At 43.5% G+C, this 19,005-nt stretch overlaps 1 protein-coding gene across 1 annotated transcript in view; it reads left to right on the forward strand.

Annotated features, from left to right (window-relative positions):
• DHX36 (DEAH-box helicase 36) overlaps positions 1-19,005 on the forward strand; it is a 114,392-nt gene that overhangs the window by 56,510 nt on the left and 38,877 nt on the right. The window contains exons 12-15 of the mRNA XM_068280874.1: positions 5,557-5,644; positions 5,739-5,794; positions 10,978-11,042; positions 18,530-18,673. Coding sequence (XP_068136975.1) covers positions 5,557-5,644; positions 5,739-5,794; positions 10,978-11,042; positions 18,530-18,673 — 353 coding nt within the window. The remainder of the gene's footprint in view (positions 1-5,556; positions 5,645-5,738; positions 5,795-10,977; positions 11,043-18,529; positions 18,674-19,005) is intronic.

Consider the following 19,005-nt stretch of genomic DNA (forward strand, 5'->3'; position numbering starts at 1 on the left):
CTACTGGGTGTACAGGCTTCACCTGTGGCCAGAGCTGTCACAATTTGCCATCCAACTTCTGTCTTGCCCTGCCTCATTCGTCCTGTCAGAAAGGACCTTCAGCACAGCTGGAGGCAGTGTCACTGAGAAGTCGCCTAAGTCACAAAAGTGTTCAGTACCTCACCTTTATCAAAATGAGTGAGGCTTGGATCCCGGAGAGCTACTGCCGGCCCGAAGACTGTCAGTCCCCACACACAGCATCTCTGCCTGCACGCATTGTGACTGCCTGCCCCAAGACTAAGTTGCTCCCCACACAGCATCTCTGCCCGCAGGCCGCTTGACTGCCTTCTCCGCCACCACCAACAGGGTCCAGGACTCCCGGCGGATTCCTGAATTTTTAAGGCTGCTGCTATCAGTTATAACAATTTTTCTGGTGTGTGTACATGCCTGCCTAATTCTTCTGGCTGCACTGCAGCTGCAACAATACAAAAGGCATGTACATGTGTCAATTCCCCTTCATGATCGTTACCTTGCTGCGGTGAAGGGGCTGGCGTCTCACAATGAAGCAATGACCGCCGGCTATATGAGTGGCTCCCGGGGGGGGGGGGGGGTGTTTGAAGGGGGGTGCACACCCAAGATAATAAGGTTGTTGTTTCATTGTGGACAGACCAAATTTGATCAGCTGGACAGTCACTGTTGTTCTATCATTGAGCTACCACAGCCCGGCGACCATATGGGCTTGAAAACCGCCACGGCCTGCTGCACTCTGGCCATGGTGCGCACCAGTCCAGCATGGCCGTCACAACACAAACAGCTGTTTGCGGTGCGTTACACAGTGAGTTTGGTGTGTCAAGTGTGAAGCAGTACTCTTACACTCCCTGATTGATGTATATGTTACGGCCAGAACCCGAAGTGTGGCAACTTCGCGTTCTGGCCGGCCAATGTGCGAAGTGGCCGTAGCGCAATGTTAGAAATGTAATGTTTACACTTATTTTACAGCCGTCTCGTTGCGGCCAAATGTATTAAAAGTTGCTTAATTTAATTAAATATAGCCGGCGGCAATGTGATAGATAAAGCCGCCGGCTTTCGCACTGCCTCCTCCTCCTCCTCTCCAACCCCCCCCCCCCCTCCTCTCCTCTCCCTGCCTTCCATACAATACGGAGCCGCCGGGAGAGTCGTTCGTCGCGGCAGGAGAGCAGAGCGGGGAGGCTGCAGACATTGCTTCTGCCAGCACCCGCTCTGCAGGAACGGCAGGATTCCCCTGCCGCGACGAATGACTCTAGGGGACACGGCTGCTCCGTATGTCGTATAGGAGGCAGGGAGAGGAGAGAGGGGGGGGGGGGGAAGAGGAGAGGAGGCAGTGCGAAAGCCGGCGGCTTCATCTATCACATTGCCGCCGGCTATATTTAATGAAATTAAGCAACTTTTAATACATTTGGCCGCAGCGAGACGGCCGTTAAATAAGTGTAAACATTACATTTCTAACATTGGCCGCTGCGCTGCGGCCACTTCGCACATTGGCCGGCCAGAACCCGAAGTGGCTGGCCAGAACGCGAAGTGGCCACACTTCGGGTTCTGGCCGTAACATATACACATGCAAGATGTTTTAAATCTCTTTAGGCCTGCAATTTAGCATTCAATGTGATTTCTGCCCTTAAACGCTGCTTTGTGTCAAATCCAGATTTTTCCCCGGGACTTTTGGCGTCTATCCCACTCATCCATGCTAAAACTCAATGTTAGACCCCTTGAAACATCTTTTCCATCACTTTTCTGGCCAGCATAAGTGTTTCTAGTTTTCAAAGTTCGCCTCCCCATTGAAGTCTATTGCGGTTCGCGAAAGTTTGCGCGAACCAAACTTTTGAGGAAGTTCGCGGTTCGCGAACCGAAAATCGGAGGTTCGGGCCATCTCCATTCACCACTTGGGGGTATTTCCCCTTATGGACCAGAGCACTTTTCCCATTTCAGCGCTCCTCCCTTTACCTTTCATGTGCCAATAACTTTATCACTACTTATCACACCTAAATGATCTATTACTTGTTTTTTTTCACCACAAATTATGCTTTTGGGGGGTGATATTTGTTTTAAGTAATTACATTACTTTCTATGCATTTAAAGGGGAAAACATGAAAAAATACACCATTTTTCCAATACCATCTCCTATAGTTTAAAATAAACAATGCTACTTTAAATAAAACCTGCAAATTGTATTTGCCCAATTGTCCCGGTTATTACAACGTATAACCTTTTCCAGCCCGCCTGCATTAGATTCTACGCCGCACTTGTGGCTGTTCTAGCCTGATGCGGCATAGAATCTACGCCGGGCCCGCCGTTCCCGCTCCCGACGCGATCGTGCGCACCCAGAGGGGGGGAGATTAAGCTGTCATATGACAGCTGAAATCTCCCCTCAGTGATCAGCAGCCATCGCGTATGGCTGCTGATCACGTGATCACTACGATCACCGGCGGATCGTAGCAATCACTTTGACAGCGGCGGCAGGGGGGGAAAGGAGAGGATCCACTCACCTCCCTGCCATTCCAGCGACGATCGGCGCCCCCCTCTGCTCTGGCCGGCATCTCCGCTCCTAATGCCGCTCAGTTCCGGGTCCCGGCTTGATGATGTCATCAAGCCGCGACCCGGAACTGAGCGGCATTAGGAGCAGAGATACCGGCCAGAGAAGAGGGGGCTACTGCGGCTCATCGCTGGAGCCTGGAAGGTGAGTGATGGCTGCTGGCGAAAGGGGGGACACCTGCCACCATGGGGGGACACACTGCCTAGCCACAGAGGGGATCCACCCGCCTGACCCCCTCCACCACCGCAAAATGCCTGGTCCTTAAGGGGGGTTAGGCGGCTGGGTCCGAAATGGTTAAATTATGTCCTAGTGCAATGTATGGCAACATTATGTTGTTTTGAAATATAGGTGTATTTTTTTTTTTTGTTTTGTTTTGTTTCTGTACCCAGTCAATAATTACAAGCCCTCATTTGCAAAAATAACAGTAATATATCAACATAACATACATATTCAAAAAGCTGAGTCCATAAGCTAACTATGTTTTTTGTTTTTTTCACCTCTAGACATTTTATTCTTTGTGCTCTGAACAGAGCTCAGACTACAAGAACAATGTTACAGAAATGAAGATTGGCTTCTCTTTGAAGCCATGATCATTCCTATACAGGCACTTTCATTGGCTCATGGAACACGTTCTCGTTCACCAATCGCATATGTGTCGTGGCGAGCGACGCATTTAAACATTGTCAATAAAAGGGTCAAACAGAATTTTTTTTTTCAAACTCAGCATACCAGATTAGGTATTCACCCAACTAAGATAGGCTTCACTGCAGCGCTCTTTATGTTGGATAAAGTTCGCATCATCGTTTGAGAATCTTGTATCGTCTTTATTCATAATCATAATATCTTGAAAAAACAAAAAATAGCAATATTTAACATATGGAGTTGCTAAAATCAGCGATACCCAATCTATAACTCTACATACATCTTCACAGCCACTCATGTTTCTGACATACCGTATATACTCGGATACAAGTCGACCTTGTGTATAAGTCGACCCCAAAGACATTTTTTATCAGCAGCTCGTCTTACGATTCCTAAATTTTGGAAAACTACCAAGATCCCATCTATTGCGGATTGGCACAGAGAGATGCAATATATTGAACACATGGAACAATTGGTTCAAGAAACACACAATAGACAATTATCACATGCTAACTCATGGTTAATGTGGCATATATATCTGGAATCAGAGGAGGGCAAAGAAATGTTAAGGTCTTAAAGGAGAAAAGGAGTTCTGGGGAAGTGGGGGAATGCGTTGCCCAGATTTGGATGAACTCCAACTACCTTAAATTTTGGATGATAAATGAGCTCATCAGCTGGTAGGGAGACCTGTTCGTAAATACTGACTGCTGCAGATAGTCTACTCAGTTATTATAATACCTAATAAATGTTCGCCTGTGACCCACCGAAGGGGAACACCGGGGGAAGGGGAGGGGGGCGAGGTTGGGATGGGGGGGGGGGTTAAAATATTGGAATTTAGAAGATAAGTCGACCCCAAAATTTGACCCACTTAAGCTGGTATTTTTCAAAGTTTCAAGTATAAGTCGGCCCACGAAAGTTGATGGCTGCAGGTGGGGACTAGGAGGGTTAATGGTTCTGCACTTGGGGACCAGAAGTAATGTCTGCACTTGGAAAAATGGAGAGGTTAATAGCTAACTCCCCAGTTGCAGTCAGCACCTGCCCAACATTGATCCCATGTGCCCTGTATGGCTGCAGCTGTGTCCTCCCTTCTGTGTGCCTTGTGATTCTCTCAACTTGCCCACCTATGGACCCCTCTCTCTCTTCCCCACCCTTAGTGCCCTGTATGCAGAGTGCACAGCAGGCATACATTCCTAGGGCAGAGTTCCCCTCAAACCACCCCTCCCTTCCCAACCGCTGTGGTGCCTCCCTGTCTCTCTAGCTCTGAGTGCCCGCTGCCCTCTCCCTACGGATGCCCGCCTCTCTCTCCCTGTTACGTGAATTCAGTGTAAGCAGGGCTGACATACATTACCTAATCCCCCGCTGCGCGCTGTGTCCTCTGATCTCCTCTTCACTGATGCCGGTAAGCGTACTATAGCGTCTATAGCGTCTCTTCCGCTTCCGGTACCCCCCTTCAAAGCCCCCCTTCGCAGCGCTTCCTGGCCTCCTTCCCCTTCCCTCCCTCTCCCTTCCCCTGTGAGCAGCGCAGGACGGATTTCCGTCCTGCGCCTGATGGAATAGGCTTTAGCCTATCAGATGCCGGCGATCCCCGGCCAATCAGAGGCCGGGGATCACCGATCTCCTCTACGGCGCTGCTGCGCAGCAGCGCCGTATACATGTAAACACCGGGGAAGATCTTCCCCGTGTGTTTACATTTACCCTGCGAGCCGCCGATCGGCTCGCAGGGTGTTCACAGAGACACCCTCCGTGAACTGACATGGAACGGCCGCTCATGCGAGCGGCCGTTTCCATGGAATACACTTCAGGATTCAGGGGCGTACATATACGCACCGAGAATCCGGAAGTGGTTAATGTGTGACTCAACATTGGCAATCATTCTAGATTGCTATCTGGTGCACAGTAGTTTATTTTTGTTCCCTTATTTCATAAAACAAAGTGAGGCCTGGAACCCACTAGAGACTTTTCTGGGTGTTTAGGGAGCGCTTTAAATCACTAGCGATTTCCCTAAATGCTCTGCCAATGGTAATGAATGGGACAGATTCCACTAGAGCGATTGCGATTAAGGAAATCACAGTCGCAGGACTTGCAGCATTTTGGGAGCCTTTCCATTCCAATTAATTGTATAGCAGGGAGATCGCTCCCAAAATTGCTTGCAAAACAGTATCACAATCCACTAGCGATTGCGATAGCGCTTGGCACTTTCTAGTGGGTTCCAGGCCTAAGATATCCTTTTTTAAAGCAAGTAACTAGTTGAGTGATCTACAAGTTTGGGCACAGAAATGATGACTGTTTTATTCACCAAAGTATTGCTTTAGTTGGCCTTGTTGTGTTAATTGTTTGAGGTTTTATGAAGCTTTTTCTTGTTTCAGGATGGTGCAATATTGGTGTTCCTTCCAGGATGGGACACTATTAGCACCCTTCATGACTTGCTAATGGCACAGGTCATGTTTAAATCAGGTGAGTATCCACTGCCCTGGTGTACAGAACCTGCAAAAGTATTTGTTGCCTCCTTCATATTTCTATTTTTATGAAATCATTTTCTTTTTTGCAGATCGGTTTATTATTATTCCTCTGCATTCATTGATGCCGACTGTAAATCAAACAGAGGTATGCTCTTTATCTGTTGTGTTGTAGCACAGTATCCTCATTGTACAGTGGAGGAAATAATTATTTGACCCCTCACTGATTTTGTAAGTTTGTCCAATGACAAAGAAATGAAAAGTCTCAGAACAGTATCATTTCAATGGTAGGTTTATTTTAACAGTGGCAGATAGCACATCAAAAGGAAAATCGAAAAAATAACCTTAAATAAAAGATAGCAACTGATTTGCATTTCTGATTGAAATACATTTTTGAACCCTCTAACAATAAAGACTTAATACTTAGTGGAAAAACCCTTGTTTGCAAGCACAGAGGTCAAACGTTTCTTGTAATTGATGACCAAGTTTGCACACATTTTAGGAGGAATGTTGGTCCACTCCTCTTTGCAGATCATCTCTAAATCCCTAAGGTTTCGAGGCTGTCTCTGTGCAACTCTGAGTATGAGCTCCCTCCATAGGTTTTCTATTGGATTAAGGTCCAGAGACTGACTAGGTCACTCCATGACCTTAATGTACTACTTCTTGAGCCACTCCTTTGTTGCCTTTGCTGTATGTTTTGGGTCATTGTCGTGCTGGAACACCCATCCACGACCCATTTTCAGTTTCCTGGCAGAGGGAAGGAGGTTGTCGTTCAGGATTTCACGATACATGGCTCCGTCCATTTTCCCGTTAATGCAATTAAGTTGTCCTGTGCCCTTAGCAGAAAAACACCCCCAAAGCAAAATGTTTCCACCCCCATGCTTGACGGTGGGGACGGTGTTTTGGGGGTCATAGGCAGCATTTTCCTTCCTCCAAACACAGCGAGTTGAGCTCAAAGAGCTCTATTTTGGTCTCATCAGACCACAGCACCTTCTCCCAGTCACTCACAGAATCATTCAGGTGTTCATTGGCAAACTTCAGACGGGCCTGCACATGTGCCTTCTTGAGCAGGGGGACCTTGCGAGCCCTGCAGGATTTTAATCCATTGCGGTGTAATGTGTTTCCAATGGTATTCTTGGTGACTGTGGTCCCTGCTAATTTGAGGTCATTCACTAACTCCTCCCGTGTAGTTCTAGGATGCTTTTTCACCTTTCTCAGAACCATTGACACCCCACAAGGTGAGATCTTGCGTGGAGCCCCAGAGCGAGGTCGATTGATGGTCATTTTGTGCTCCTTTCATTTTCGAACAATCGCACCAACAGTTGTCACCTTCTCTCCCAGCTTCTTGCTAATGGTTTTGTAGCCCATTCCAGCCTTGTGCAGGTCTACAATTTTGTCTCTGACATCCTTGGACAGCTCTTTGGTCTTTCCCATGTTGGAGAGTTTGGAGTCTGCTTGATTGATTGATTCTGTGGACAGGTGTCTTTTATACAGGTAACTAGTTAAGACAGGTGTCCTTAATGAGGGTGACTAATTGAGTAGAAGTGTCTAACCACTCTGTGGGAGCCAGAACTCTTAATGGTTGGTAGGGGTTCAAAAACTTATTTCACTCAATGAAATGCAAATCAGTTGCTATCTTTTATTTAAGGTTATTTTTTCGATTTTCCTTTTGATGTGCTATCTGCCACTGTTAAAATAAACCTACCATTGAAATGATACTGTTCTGAGACTTTTCATTTCTTTGTCATTGGACAAACTTACAAAATCAGTGAAGGGTCAAATAATTATTTCCTCCACTGTATACCCTTTTTGTATGAAGATAGGTTTTATCCTCATCTCTCCCCTGCTTCATCAGAACACAATACTTCAGCTTTAAGGGCCCATTTCACCTTGTGCGAATCTGCATGCGTTTTCTGCATGCGGATTCGCATAACCAATACAAGTGGATGGGCCTGTTTCCACTTGTCAGAAATCCTGTGCGGTTTTGTGTGCAGGAAAAATCTGCACGGCAGAGCCATCAGAATTCGCACACCGCCTTGCAGTGTGCGATTCAATGTATTTAATAGGAAATTCGCATGCGTTTTCGTATGCGAATTTTACCGCAAATTTTAATACGAATTTGCGGGCGTTTTCACATAAAATCATTGTAAAGGCACTGATCATGTATAAATGAGTCAGTGTTTGCCCATTGTAAAATCTTTCCTCTCCCTCATTTACAATCTGACATTTATCACATGGTGACCTTTTTACTGCTGGCAGGTGATGTCAGTGGAAGGAGATGCTGCTTGCTGTGTTGGCAATTGGAAACAGCTGTGAACAGTAAAACAGCTTTTTTCCTACAATGCAATGAGGTTCACTGACAAGAAACTGCCAGGACCATGGTCCTCTCAGTTTCTAGTGTGAGGGGCAACACCACAATATCAGCCATACAGAGCCCACTGATGATCCATTTGTGAAAAGGAAAAGATTTCTCATGTAACAGGAAATATCAGCTACTGATTGGGATGAAGTTCAACTCTTGGTCACGGTTTCTCTTTAAGGCTTAGCACTATGCACAAAGTGCAGTATCCTATAGCAACTACTTACATTTCATTTTACTCATATACTAAAAAAGCTATACCTCACCGGCTTTGTGCTTCACGAAAGCAGTAGATTTACTGTTGTGTTTATGAAATAAAGACAGTATAATTATGTTGGTTTAGAGTTTTTATGAAGTAAAACAAAGGGCTCATATTGCGCTGAGAAGATCGGTTTACCTCTGCCCCCTCTGGACCTCCTTCAATTATCTAGAATGAGGTCCAGGGTCAACAGAATTGCACACGTCCCCTCCCACCCTGGAAATCACTTCTTCAACCTCCTTCCCTCAGGCCGCTGCTATAGGTCCATCCCCACCAAACCTCCAGGCATACAGAAAAACCTTTCCCCAAGCAGTTGCCCTCCTCAACTCAAGCCCTCTCCCCAATGCTATCCCTTAGTCTCTTCCAGCTCCTCTGGTACTCCAGCGTATGAACACACGCCCGTAGGCTGACTCTCACCAGTCACACTGTACCATATTTTGTTATATCATGATTGTTTTGCACAATTTTTTTGTGGTTATCTGCATTGTGTTATTATATTAGTTATGCAAATTCCGTCTTTTTCGCCTTGTAAGACATATGAAAAATGTTCCTTTTCTATGCATTTTCTGGTTGTGATCGTGTAAACGTGTATGCAAATGTATGCAATCGACCCAAAAATCGCAGAGACTTTTTCCCCCACTTTTGGTGGCGAAAAAGTGTGTCTTAGAAGGTGAAAATTATGGTAAAACCTGCGCATGGTGGTGGTTGTTTGCAATATCTGCATTATGTCAATTGCCATATGTCCACAAATAATTGCCTGTCACACGAATAAAGTCGATTTTGGTTCTAAAGTAAAGGAGATGGAAACTTTTCTATTGTGCTGTGCAGCATGCTGTGAAGCAGGGATTTTCTTTTTAAAATGAAACCTATATCCTTCAGTAAGGCATGCCTGTGTCAGGCCTGGAATCCACTACAAATCGCAAATTGCTTGCGCTGTTGCTAGCGTTTCTAAGTGGCGGTTCGTAAGAGATTTCATGAGCGTTTTCTGGCGATTTTTGTAGTGATCTTTAAAAAGTGTAAGCTATTTGGCAGCGATTGTAATAGCGATTGGCAGTTTTAATTCTTATTGTTCCTTTCAATTTATTATAACTTTTTTTTTTTTTTACAGTTTGCAGTTATTTAGAATTGCACATGCTATGTGTAGCGATTCATAAGCGATTTGCCAGCGCTTCAATACTTTACATTGAAGTGCAAACGCTCCCAAAATGCTGCATGTCCTTCGATAGCGATTTTGCTAATGGCAAACGCTACTGTGGAACTTACTTACTTTGGCAGCGCGTTTAGATAAATCGCTAACAATCTAAAGCGCTTACTAAACGCTCAAAAAGGTGCTCTAGTGGGTTCCAGGCCTCAGTTTCTAATCCAGCATCAAGAGAGTTTTAGACAGATTTTCCTGCTTATTTTATGTGAAAGTCTAAATAATTTTTGTAACCAGCTCACATTTCTAGTCACTGATCACTGGGGGAGTTGTAAAGATGCTAATGAAACAAGTGCAAAGCCTTACCTGTAGGCCAATATCAACTTTTCCTGTGCACCCCAGTGTGGGATGTGCATTTTTTGTGTGCATAGGATTATCAAGCGGCAGCCTGAGATTACTAGCGTCAGACTGACGTATGAAATGGGCAGGGAATGGGAAAGCCGTCTCTCTTTGTACTGGATTATAAACACACAAATCCAATTTCCACTAATATTTGAAAGCATGCAGTTTTCCTGACACAGTGTCCGTTTGCTTGAAAAAATGTGCATGTTTTCCTAGGCAGTTCCAGGGAAATTTAATAGAGGTGTTGTACACCGTGTCCAGAATGAAGCAACAAGCTGGGAGTTTTTTGTTGTGCAAATGAAATGGGCATTAGATGGCTATGCCAATTCATTAACATGGAGTGCCAGATGGAATGCGTTTTTGCATGCACTAAATCCCCATGTAGTGGAAACAGGCCTTTGGTAAACACGAGGATAACAGAGGCGCCAATCAAGGATAAAAACGATTAAAAACCGTCTAAAAGGAAGGAAGTGGGTGGACTCACCTCCCTCAGGTAAATAATGATCAGGCCATGTGAGCCATTTAGTGTTCTCCACACTTGATTGCCCGATGAAGCAGGATGTTGGCCCGTGAAACGCTTTGCACATTTGGAGATTTGTTTTAATAAATGTTACTGTTATATTTATAACGGCTCATTTGGCCTGATCATTATTTACCTGAGGGAGGTTAGTCCACCCACTTCCTTCCTTATAGACGTTTAATTGTTTTTATCCTTGATTGGCGCCTCTGTTATCCTCGTGTTTACCATATATCTAGTTAACCCTTTGGTGGAGGGGTGTTTTCCCATCCTTCTTCTATCTACGGAGAGCGACGTTTTTAGACCTGAGTGGGGTCAGGTTCTAAGTCTCCCCACCAGCCTAATCAGTGGTTGCCTTTGAGGTGACCCGCACTTGTGAGTATATTTATTTCATACAATATTTTCAGTTTCATCAATAATACTACGTTAGATTGGGCTCTCGGTTTCTAATTTTTTGTCGTTCAAGGCCTAATACATGTATGTTTGACTTTATAACTGGAAATGTCCAGTAGATTGGGATACAGCTGTAACAGGGTAGAGGTTGAATTTGCAAACTCACTGGGTATATTGCAGAGGCTGTAATAATATAGGGGGCACTGTTTTATATATGGGGAGAACTGAAGAAAATTATGATTTTTAAATATTTTTTCCTCTAGGTTTTCAAAACTCCTCCTCCTGGGGTACGAAAGATTGTCATTGCCACTAATATTGCAGAGACCAGGTAAGCCTATGTTAACACTTATTTGCAAAGCAAAATTATCCAGTGCTACCCTTTGTATCAGAGGATGGTTTCCATCCATCCCCCACAGGTTGGGGAACACACTAGGCGTTTTGTGAAAGGTTGCGTTTTGCTGCATATGCGTTCGCGCATTTTTATGTGCATTTGGAGTGCGTTTGCATTTCACACGTTTTGCTTGCGTTTTAATGCGTTTGCATTTCACACATATAAATCTCAAATGCGTTTTTTGTGCATTTTGTTTGCATTATATATATGCGTTTTATGCTCATCATTAGGAGGTAAACAGGAAGTGGTGTTACTATAATGGTGCCAAGTGCCAACCACTACTCAGATAACAGCAACCCAAGAAATAAGTCAATTTATCCCTATGAGTATGGAAGGTTATTAGCAGAGCTACCTAAGTTAATGCTTAGTTTTGTTGTTTAAGTACCTACCTTAAGACCGCTCCACGCCCTTGGGCGTCGCCGCGGCGGCAACCCCAGGACTGCCTAACGCCGATTGGTGTCAAGTCCTGGGGCTGCAGTTTGCAGGAGATCGCGCGCAAGATGCGCGCGCATCTCCTGCTCGGGGGCGGAGCTCCGCCCCCTATTCAGTCTCCGAGCGGCGATTGCTCGGAAGACTGTTGACGTAATCGCCGTCTATTTACATGTAGAACGCTGCGATCGGCAGCAGCGCTGTACTGGGGGAAAGCCGTGTGACACGACTGTCCCCTCCTGAGGCTGGGGAGTGATCGGCTGTCATAGGCTGAAGCCTATGACAGCTGATCACCCTGATTGGCTGGCGGGGCGAGGGAGGGAGCAGGAGAAATTAAAAAAAGCAATTTTTATTCAAAAATAAATAACATAAATATTTATATAAAAAAAAAAAATTAACTGTGGAGTGATCAGACCCCCCCCCCCCCAACAGAGAGCTCTGTTGGTGGGGGGAAAAGGGGGGGGGGGTAGAAATCACTTGTGTGCTGTGTTGCATGGCCCTGCAGCTTGGCCTTAAAGGGGAACTGAAGAGAGAGGTATATGGAGGCTGCCATGTTTATTTCTTTTTACGCAATACCAGTTGCCTGGCAGCCCTGCTGATCCTCTGCATCTAATACTATTAGCCATAGCCCCTGAACAAGCATGCAGCAGATCAGGTGTTTCAGACTTTAAAGTCAGATCTGACAAGACTAGCTGCATGCTTGTTTCTGGTGTTATTCAGATACTACTGCAGAGAAATAGACCAGCAGGGCTACCAGGCAACTGGTATTGATTAAAAGGAAATAAATATGGCAGCCTCCGTATACCTCTTACTTCAGTTCCCCTTTAAAGCTGCAGTGGCCAATTAATAAAAAATACAGCCTGGTCTTTAGGGGGGTTTAGCACTGTGGTCCTGAAGTAGTTAAAACCACTTCAAGTAGTCTATACATAAGGGAAGTAAATTGCGAAGAGATCGTTAAAAAACTGACTCTGTAGGAGAAGGTGGTCGCCATCCTTTAGAGCTTGTAGTCTAAGGGCCCTTTCACACTTATGTGTGCTGCTGTCAGTTATGATGCACATCATGTGCGGCATGCATGGTAACCTATTGACATTTATGTTACTGTTCATAATACAGAAAGCATTCCCCCGTGTGAGCAGTGTAACGAGCCTGGGAAAACTATTGCATGAGTCACGCAATCTCACATTGGGATTAACTGTATTGGAACCGCTGTAGTTTGCTCTGAAACAGACCCCCACCACGCAAGCTGTGTGTTCGTATCGAGTGCATGAAATCACGTTCATTCATGTACTGGCTTCCTTACTAATGTAAAGGTACAGTGAGTTCTGTTCCTGAGCTTTTCCTAGTGATCAGTGAAACCACCTATCATATTAGTTGGGAAGGGAGGGATCAGATGCAATGTTTACATAAAAAATGTGAAATCTGCATTCCTGCTACAGTATTGTTCATTGAGGGGGCATAGTAGACCGAGTCTCGCTCTCTGACATTACTCATTGTTTCATATAATATTTTCACTGAAGGGAACAACTGATGTTCAAAATATTCTCCATTTTTCTTACCCACAAGTTTGTTTTAATTTCACTTCGGATTCCATTTAGATATTTTTTTTTAATAGTTATAATTGCTTTTGTGTTTTCTGCTGATATTGCTAGCGTGTAACACATTGGGCCTGATCCAATTCACTTTTTTTTCTCCTAAGTTTTAGCTAAAAATTAAAAAAAAAAGTATCACCTAGGACTAGGTGATATTTGCACATTATAATTGCTTTTAAACCACCAATAAGCAACAAAATACTCAGAATAATTTTCATAGTACTTTTTCACCTACTTTTTGGCACTTTTTTAAATTTCAGAGTGCAAAGGTCGTTATAAAGTGTACCCGAGGTGACATGAGATAAACATGTGTATGTACAGTGCACCAAAACATATTATTAACCAGGCTGTTTTACTTTTCTGCCTGAATGAGTTAATTTTTAGGCATGGAAGTGACCGCTTCTGTCTTGTTGGTACCTTGTCAGGCATATAGTAAACATCACTGATAAGCAAATTAGAGCCATAAAAGTTTTCCTGGCAGAATAAAACTTCTGAGAGCAGGGGGGATAGAAAAGTGTCAATAGTTCATGCAGTTTAACTCTGGGACACTTACCCTCTTGAGGACCGTGGTGTTAAACCCCCCTGGTGACCAGCCTATTTTTTATTAAAATGGCCCTTGCAGCTTTAAGGCCAAGCTTGCATATACAGCGGAGAAAAAAATGAATCAGATCAGCCCATTTTGGCCTAAAGAGGGTAAAGTAGGTAGTAGAAATCTGACATCACCGACAGGTTTTGGGTTAGTCCTTCTCTTCATGGGTGATTCTCAGCGTGGCCTTTATTCTATATAAAGACATTCCCTAAATAAATCGACATTCCATGAAAAAAGATTTATACTATTTGAGACAGTAAAAGATGTAAACCTTTTTGCCTGTAAATTGGCGATCCATAAGTTTATGAATACACCAACCATGACAAATAGGAGAGCCAATGAGAGAGATGAATTGGCCCTAAATGTTTTAAATTCCCTGCTTGAAGAAAATAGTACTGGGGTGGTGGAATTGGGTATTCCAACTAGTAACTTGCTTACTAAAAGTAAATTTTTTCCCAGTATCAGTAATTATCCCTCAATTCAATGCTTGTTAGATGTGGTCGTAAAAGATCTTGAGGATTTGGCTAGAAATTCTGGTACACATGGATGTAGAAAGCCGTCAAATCTAAATAAGGTGGAGGAAAGAGCCTTAGAAAAATTGAAGGACGACCAGATTGTGATAAAAAAAATCAGACAAAGGGGGTAATATTGTACTCATGGCTCGTGATAATTATGTAGAGATGTGTTTAAGACTACTGAAAGATTGCAAGCAATAAAAAAACTGGAGGAGAATCCCACCATAACCTTCCATAAAGAACTGGAAGAGTTTCTCAAGTCAGCAAGGGACAAAGGTATTCTGGATAGCAAGGACTTTGATAAAATCTTGAATAAATTCCCAACGATACCTACATTCTACGCCCTCCCTAAGCATAAGAACCTCACCCCCCCCCCCCCCCCCAGGACGCCCAATAATATCGGGTAATGGTAGTTTGATGGAAAATGCTAGTAAATATATTGATTATTTCTTACGCCCTTTCGTGGAAACTCTACCATCGTATATAAGGGACACAATGGACTTGCTTAATAAGTTGAGCGACATTAAGATTACTGAGAACACATGGCTGGCGAGCCTTGATGTGGAAGCTCTGTATAACAACATTGGGCATAACCTAGGTCTACAGGCTGTTGACTATTATTTGAAAACTAGAAGTATACATATGAGGGTACACTCCATCTTCATATTGCAATTATTGCAATTTATATTGACGCATAACTACTTCTTATTCCAAAGTCAATTCTACTTGCAGGAGAGGGGCTGTGCAAATTTATGATTTATTTATCTTATGCAAATTTATTCTTCGGGTGGTGGGAGGACACCATCGTATTTGGGGAGGATTTGGCGATATATACCTCCCATGTAGTCTTCTGGGGCCGTTTCATAGATGATGTCTTCATCCTGTGGGACGGCCCCAGAGACATATGTGTTGAGTTTGTATCCTTGCTTAACATAAATCAAATTGGAATGTTCTTTACATACGAAATTGACCGGCACACTTTAAACTTCCTGGATGTACAAATACGAAAAAACCAGGAGGAAGTTCTTGATACAAAATTTTTTCGTAAAGCAACGTCCACAAATTCCCTTCTAGCTTGGGATAGTTACCACCCTGAACCGTTGAAGAGGGGCATCCCTATGGGACAATTCCTACAAGCAAAAAGAAATTGCTCGAATCAAAGGGACTTTAACAACGAATGTTGTAACCTTAAGAGAAGATTTCGGGCAAGGGGATACCCAAGTAGCGTCTTACTCAGAGCAGAGGAAAAAGCAAGAGATACAAAGAAACGAGAACTACTTATTCCAAGACTAAAAGGAAAGACAGGTGAGGGAAAAACGAGAATTATCAATACATTCACCAATCAATCCCAGAATGTCCAAAAAATTGAGAAACACTGGTCCTTACTATTACTTGACCCACAACTGAAAGAGATTTTACCAACCTTTCCACAATTCACTTATAGGAGAGGTAGGAATTTGGGGGACTCATTAACACACTCTTACTTGCCACAGGCCAAGAAAGCCCAGAAAGGGAAGAAAAAAACCTGGCTAAGTAAAGACTTGAGTGGCATGTACAGATGTGTAAACTGTAAGGCATGTGATTATGTTGAAAAGTGTAAACAATTCAGGGCACCAAGAAATGGAAGGGTGTTTGACATCTGGGATTTTTACAATTGTGATACGGAGGGTGTTGTGTATGCATTGAGATGCCCCTGTCCGTATATATACATCGGTGAAACAACCAGGGCAGTGAAAACACGTATTTTGGAGCACCTAGGAGGTATCAAACACAAACGTAATACACCCGTCGCACAGCATTTTTTGGAATGTCATGAGGGTAACCCTGCGGGACTGAAATACTGGGTTGTTCAACAATGGAGGATGGGTCCAAGAGGTGGTAATCTTGATCAGAAATTGACACAAATTGAGGCCCAATGGATATATAGAATGGGCACTTTGTCTCCGGGCGGTCTTAATGAGTGATTTACTTTCACCCCCTTTTTGTAGAGATACCTACCTTCAACAAACTTTTTTTTCCTCTATGAAGTTTCTGTCTTACCGGCTCTGGAGGAAAAGAGCTGTCTTCATAGGATTGTTAACGTTCTCGTTTTACTCTAAAGTATGTTTGTTATGCCTGGATGATTTTTGGATATGTATATTTATCCTTGTCTGTATTGTTTAAGATCTAGCCCTACCAATATATGTAATTATGTACAGCCCCCTTTAAACTCTGGTTGTTATTTATTGCAGAACCCTAGTTTATGACATAATAAGCATGAATATAACCATTGCTTTGTTTAAGTTAACAAGATTTATGAGTTTTCCAACTTAGGAAGCCTCCTTTTTTGGACTAAATGTGGTTGCCTGGTCACTATGTAAACACAAACAAACATACGCTATAAGGATATGGATCGTATTGAAGTAGGAGGTAGGATTTGTTTACAATTTGGTGTCACGCCCCCTGCTGCTGTTTTAGCTATGGCAGCAAGGGGGGCGTTTACCTCTATCAGCCCAATACGGCTATTTGCGCCGAAGCATTAGCAGCGTATGATGTCGGGCGATGGTCTCCTCCTCCCCCCATACCGCCGTCATTTCGCTGACCTATGGCATGCGTACATGCGGAAATATTTCCGCATTGCATACTGCTGATTGGCCGCATGCCTCCAGGCGAATCACCATTGGTTATCGGCATGACGTCGGTGTTGTCGTGCTCCCATTGGACGACTTAGAATGGACCGTGTGACCCCTGGGAACCAATGGGAGCGCTAGTTGATAGGCGTGTAGGAGATTGGGGTTTTTAACATGCTTATCGAGGACGTAAATATACCATCTTGCAATGTGAGTTGGACAAGAAACTGGGGGGGTCCTGAATATGATGTTTTTTATAGGCTTATCTCTCTCTCTAAGGGTTAATTTGGATGGTCATGTAGTTGTATTGAGCCCATCTCTGATTGGATAATATATGACTGACAGATGTCTTGACCAATTATGGATTGGGAATGTAGGGGAGGAAGCACGAGTAAACTCCACCCCCAGCCCATGTGACTTCTGAACAGTATAAAAGAAGGGCTGTTTTGCCATGTCGGCTAGGCTGCTATCATAGGCCTATACGCTTTCCTACTAATGATAATGTCTTTTTATATTACTTTGCTATGTATCTTATCACTATATGCACATAATGCACTGCACTTTTTCCCTTGATAAGGCTTCCAATAGGAAGTGAAACATGTCGGGTTGTTTTATATATGGTGGGGGTTCTTGTAATTTGTAATTAGTATTACGTAGTTGAAGTAGGAGGAGATCTACTCCTTATGTACCTAACCTACTGAATCAACTATGATTGAATTATGACAGCATTCTTAGGTGTTTTTTAATGTATTATTAAATGTTACGTTTTAGCCCCTAGATAGGGAACATTTTGTTAACTAATCAGTAAATTCAGGATCTGTGTTGTAATATGAAAAAGATTTATACAAAGGTGCTGACCAGCCTCCCTGCTCACTGTACACTTTTTTGGCAGTTAGACGAAGCAACTGCCATTCGCTAAGTACTTTTTAAAAATAAAGAAAACCCCGAGAACCCCCCCCCCCCCCATGAGAAGATGGGCTAGTCCAAAATTTGTTGGTAATGTCAGATTTCTACTACTTACTGTAAGTGACAGCAACATAGGAGAAAAGTAATTTATGGCTCATTTTACTCTGGAAGAAACATACTTCTTATTTGTATATGTTTACATGTATTTTAAGGTTTTTGCGGAAGAGGTCCTTTAATTACTGTACAACACATAAGCTGAAATAAAAATTTTAAGACTTAAATGATGGTTTCCCACCCATAACAATGTGATAGTTAGAAGAACTCCATTGAAAATAACGCAATGAAAAAAAGTGCTTAATTTTTACAATCATTATGTATAAATGATTTAGTCAGTGTTTGCTCAGTGTAAAATTTTTCCTCTCTCTGATTTACATTCTGACTTTTATCATATGGTGACATTTTTACTGCTGACAGGTGATGTTAGTGGAGCTAGCTGCTGCTTGCTTTTTTGGCAGTTGGAAACCGCTTTTATTTCCCACAATGCAACAAGGCTCCCACAGTGTGATGTCAGCACCTCAGTGTTGTGAGGTGCTGACATCACACTGTGGGAGGGGTTTCACCACAATATCAGCCATACAGAGCCCCCTGATAATCCGTTTGAGAAAAGGTAAAGATTTCTCGTGGGAAAGGGGGTACCAGCTACTGATTGGGATGAAGTTCAATTATTGGTTACGGTTTCTCTTTAAGTAATAGACTGCTGATCTACTTCTCTTGTGTTGTCTTTCAGTATCACCATAGATGATGTGGTGCACGTGATAGATTGTGGCAAGATAAAAGAGACACATTTTGACACTCAGAATAACATCAGAACCATGACTGCAGAATGGGTCAGCCATGCTAACGCCAAGCAGAGGAGAGGACGTGCTGGCAGGTGAGCGATGGTTTGATGTGAAATAACTGCCAATGGCTGTGTAGTAGGATCATGCCGTGCAGGAATATGAAAACATCGCTAGCATAACTGGTTGGCATCAGTCAAAACCGGTACCATTCATCCAGGTGCCAGTGCATCAGCTATGACATCCATAAACAGTGCATGACTTCTAGCAGTATGTTTTGGCACCAGGGGTTTGGATATTAAACAGCTGGAATGCCTAGCATTCTTTTAGACTACCAAAGGTTAATTTTGATAGAGGTAATTTAACTATTGCAAAGCAAATGACATGCACTGAAGAGTGCAGCTAGGCAGGGGTGGGGTTTGTGGAG

The sequence above is a fragment of the Hyperolius riggenbachi genome, chromosome 4 (genome assembly GCF_040937935.1).
Source record: "Hyperolius riggenbachi isolate aHypRig1 chromosome 4, aHypRig1.pri, whole genome shotgun sequence".
NCBI classification, from domain to species: domain Eukaryota; kingdom Metazoa; phylum Chordata; class Amphibia; order Anura; family Hyperoliidae; genus Hyperolius; species Hyperolius riggenbachi.